This window comes from Centruroides sculpturatus, unplaced genomic scaffold, assembly GCF_000671375.1.
Source record: "Centruroides sculpturatus isolate CEXI.00-Female unplaced genomic scaffold, Cexi_2.0 scaffold350, whole genome shotgun sequence".
Taxonomy (NCBI): domain Eukaryota; kingdom Metazoa; phylum Arthropoda; class Arachnida; order Scorpiones; family Buthidae; genus Centruroides; species Centruroides sculpturatus.
In genome coordinates, this window is record NW_019384643.1 from 173770 (window position 1) to 178882 (window position 5113).

The 5113-nt window shown below is 30.0% G+C and overlaps 1 protein-coding gene across 1 annotated transcript; it reads right to left on the minus strand.

Annotated features, from left to right (window-relative positions):
* Positions 1-2102: 2102 nt before the first annotated feature.
* LOC111626053 (mid1-interacting protein 1A-like) lies at positions 2103-3894 on the minus strand. The gene has a single exon (XM_023369330.1). It carries the CDS (start codon positions 3793-3795, stop codon positions 3007-3009), a length of 789 nt encoding a protein of 262 aa, XP_023225098.1. The 5' UTR covers positions 3796-3894; the 3' UTR covers positions 2103-3006.
* Between the last annotated feature and the right edge of the window lie 1219 nt (positions 3895-5113).

The following is a 5113-nucleotide window of genomic DNA, read 5'->3' on the forward strand; positions in this document are numbered from 1 at the left end:
TTATCCGGACTACCTTCATCCCCAATTAGTCCGGATAATCGAGGTTCTACTGTATTTAATTAACACAAATGAATTTATCAAAAGATATTCAAGAAGTGTTTCTCTGTTGTTTAATTTTATTCTAAAAAGTCCAATTTTTTCAATACAGTTTATATAGCAAAACAATAAAGTAGCACAATCCTTACGTTAGAGAAGTTTTCTGTTATGTTTTTACACTAATTTAATATGTTTAAAACTATCATGCATATTGGTTTTCCTAAATTTATCCTCCATACAATTAATGTCTTGATGATCACTATTCATACATCATGCACTTTTTTAGGAATGCACCTCTTCTTTATTTAGTGTGGGAATGTATTTTATGTTTGATATTTGACTGTATTAAATTATTTTGAAAATAAGTTTTTTGGTTACTTAATTAATTTTTTAATCTTTAATATATTTCATTTATATGCACATTATTTTTATTTTGTAGATATTTATGTTTTTTATTTTTTATTTAGTTTATATTCTTTTTATGCTACTGTCATGGATGATCTTCAGCNTACAGTATTTACTTTTAATATTGCCGATATGTCATCGAAAAGAAAACGTGTTGTATTATCATTAAAAGACAAATTAAAGTATTTGTTTCGATTATCCGGATTTTCCCTTATCCGGACTACCTTCATCCCCAATTAGTCCGGATAATCGAGGTTCTACTGTATATTCATTTCTGATTCCATTATCTGGTACAGAGGATCTGCAGACCAATACAATATAACAATTACCATACAATGAAACAGGTACAATTTTAACAGTACAATTTTTCATTTGCCTTACAAAGGCAAGAAATTTACCAGATATGTAGTATCACACTGAAATATCTGTATACATGTTCTTCAGCATAGTGGATAACTGCTTAAATGCAGCTTTATGGATTTATCTGCTGGACATTGTTCATTCAGCTTGCTGTAGTTCAAGACTACCAAAATGTTCCAAAACCAAAACTTTAGTGACATGAATAAGTACAGTACCATGTCTATACTCAAATGCAAACTGCCGAGCAGAGTGAAGAGCAAACAAAACTGTATTAACTCTGTACCTGATTCTAATGCACACCCCAATTTTTGAGACTAAAAGTCCAAAATAAGGTATAATTAGAATCAAGAAAACATGATAAGATTTAAATAGTAGCATAATCAAAAGTAAAATTGTATATATCTCTCTCATAATCCATAAGCTTGATTCATCTTAAAATTATTTTCTCAATTATAAAACAGTTTTGTATTATACTTAATTTTAATAAATAGAAATATTTTTTAAAATTAATCTACTTAGAAATTCTAAATCAAGCATTTAAACGTTATAAACATTGTTTCCTGACAATTACATGCAGATATGTAAGTAGTAACTATTACTTGATAGAAGTTTAACACAAGAATGTTTGCTACCACCACCAACACACAATACAGCATTAAACACTTTTTAATGATAAGTCACCAGTGTATGTGTTAAACCAAGATATAGCCCAATAATAATGTATTAAAAATATCTTAACACTTCTCATTTTACTCCCTAAGTACAGGGATAGTAAATATAAAAACATATAAAAAAAGTTCTCTTTTAAGGGAGATATTTAAAGCTATTAATATACATGTTTTAAGATAATTTTGACAAATTATTTTGTTTAAAAAAAACACACATGAAATGAATTATAGGCTGTGTATATTTAAAGAACAAGGCTATGGAAAACATTTTAAACCACTTTTATGTAATTAACAAGCTGAGGACTTCCAGTAATTATAAAAAGTACTAAACCTGATATTTTTGAGTATAATTAAAATTATGTTAAATACATTGACAGGTTATCTATTAATATATAAAAAATTTCAACTGTTTTCCTATTAAGTATAAACTAAAATTATTTTTAAAAAGGAACATTTAAAAGAAGTTTTTGTAAAAAAATAAATTAAAGAATTAATGTTGACAAATTTTAGTTTAAGTTTGTATATAATTAGCAAATGATATATATATGAAAATCTAACTTTGTAGTACATGATATCAGTATTAGATTTATATATAAACATCTCCTTCGGCAAAGAAAAAAATCAGATAGACAATTTTTAAATACAAAACAAGTTTTAATTGAAGGCACAACTTTACATACAATCTTAATAGCCAATAAACATCTGCTTCACTTTTAATCAATTTTTTTGTTAGAACATTGTAAGATATATATGCTTTATATACAGTATTTACACCGATACATCGTCAATCTTTTCCGTTCACCCTAGGTATCGTTTTTTAAACTAACAATGCATATTTGCCAACCCGTCTCGGCTACCTCTACCAACGGCAGACACGTACGGCCATAATATAGGCCATTTACGCTAACAAATTTACCTCTGCACAAAATGGATGTCAATTTGTTTATTTCGACACACGGGATAAAATAATTCCAACAATTAAAACAATGTAAATTTTATCCGGTAGAGAGAAAAAAAAAGAAAAACGAATTTTCATTATCTTTTACGGTCCTACTATTTTTGCATTTAATTTCTTTAGGCCATTAATTTTGTCCCATATTTCTTCATAATAAAAAAGTTCCTGCAGGTCACAGTTTTAAAAATCTGTTAAAAAAATTGTTTTATCACAGTAGGCGATACAAACTTTTCAAATGGTTGTGAATATTAAGAGGTTATAAATGATAAAAATATCGGTTATACTGACTACACATATAAAATGATTATTATATAGTTTGGTCGTTTAAATGGCAAACATTTTACTGTAACTTAACTGATTACTATTATATAAAAAAAAATTAATTCTATGCAGTTTTAAGTTGTTTAAAGTCAATCATTCCTAACATCATTATCAAGAGGCAACGTATTCGATAAAAAAATAATAATATAATAATAATAATAATTATAATAATAAAATAATGATTAGATAGTACACTTCTTTAGTTTACTAAATAGTTCCTAATTAATAAAAAATTTTCCCGATAGGAATGTCACAACTTAATTAAAAACCTGAACAAACGGCTTCTATATCTTCTTGATATCGGGCCGTTAAATAATCTGCCGAATCTGCAAGCTGATGCAAAATGGCGTGTAGTCCTTGCAAGTGATGCCGGAAGGCTGTAGCTAAATGCGATGTTTGCTCGTCCATACATTCACCCCGATCCGTAATCACGCTTTCAAAGTCACTATCGGTTTCTGGATCCGATGTCGATCCGCTGCTTCCTAATCCGTCGTCCGATGTCTGTCTTAACTGCGAGATGTTTCTAGGTGCGGTCAGGTAGCTTATCGGTAAAAGAGAGGTGGTAGTGGACGACGACGGTCCCCATAACAGCTCGTTCTTTACGTCTTTCAACATGTTGTAGAAACTGTAAAGATCCGTGTGAGACAATCCGGGAGGAAGCACGCGATTCAGCTTACTCCCGTGGATGTCGATGTCTCGTAACCTGGACGGGATCAGAACTGTAGCGTCCATGTTGTTAACGGCTTTCACAAAACGGTCGATAGCACTGAGTACCGATTGCTGAGAACACGTCAGCTTATCTTTGTTACTCCGACTGGATCTCGGTGGATTCCTATTGATGTCGTATCTGGTCGGTATATTCTCCATAATGTGTAGCATTATAGACAAATCTGTTTGATTACTTTTACCGGAGTTGGTTGATGTTTCTCTTCTAGACGTTTCCTCACTATGTGAATCAAGCAGAGACTGACCCGAATATATATCTTGTCGGAAATTCTCAATGTTCAGCCTACTGAACGACCGCCCCAGGGGATTTTGTTCACTCGCCATTTTACGTTCCAGTGGAGTACCGCTGCAAGCGACGATTCACGCGCTTGCGTCACAACTCCAGCTTTCTTATTGGTTAAAACACGTTCACGGCGTGATATTGACGTCAACCGGCGAACAAAGAAAGAAATCCAATCACAATACGACAAATGAAAAGGTTAAAAATATTTTTAGATTAAATAGCTTATTTATTATAATTTAAGAATTGATACTACGTACTAATATAAAAAAATATAACCAGATTTTCTTTATTTGGTTTATTTTTTTCATTAATAAATGTTCTTTTAATAATAAATGAAACGAAAAACGCCTGACGACAATCAGGTGATAATTCTGTTCTCTGATTGGACGATGACATGATGAACAGCTGAGTGGTCTGATGTGGGATTTAATTTCGGTAGAGTGATTCTTTCTTGGTAATGTCTACTGGCAACAGAACAGAATATTAACCTTTTTTATTATTACTTTAATTTAAACAAGTTAAAGTAATAATTATATTATACTTATGTAAATTGAACGATTAAAATCTTTAAATTATGTTGAGTAGTCAAGGTATATTTTATTAATAAAGAAGGTGCTGTTGTATATGACACGTGGTTAAAACATGCTTTAATTAAAGTAAGCATATACAAAATATATTAATATATGTATACTATTATCGGGGGCGGATCTAGGTTTTACGGGGCCTAGGGCTTATTGAAATGCAATTGGGCCCCATTTACAATAAAACAAATAATACTATAAATTAACATTATTATTATTTATTAATATTAACTATTTTTTACTATACGATAAGTGCTCATTGTTAATGAAAAAGTATTAAAAATTTATGATGATTATTCAATTTTTGTGCCCCTTGACACTTGGGGGCCCAGGGCTTAAGCCCTATTAGTCCCTATGTAGATACGCCCCTGAGTACTACACAAATTTACATATAATTTGTACATTATTATTTTACTTTAAAAATGTGTATAGGGACTACAGTATTTAATATTTTAACTCTAAGTTAAGTACGCAACTTATATTCAAATTTACATGTTTGTAAAGTGAAAATTTGTTTCGAAGTTTTATTATACAAACGAAATAATATAAAATTCGAAACAAATACGCAATTCAAATTTTTAAAAAAATAATAATAATTGATTAGCGAGTTTTTCGTAAAATTTTATGAAAANTTATTTACAGAACAGTCACTGTGATTGCTTCCATTGAAGAATTATAAATCTTTAAAAGTCAGATCTAAACTTAGGCAAAACATCTAATTTATAGAAATTCTTTTTTGATATAATTAAATACAGTATCTACTTTCATAATACAACAA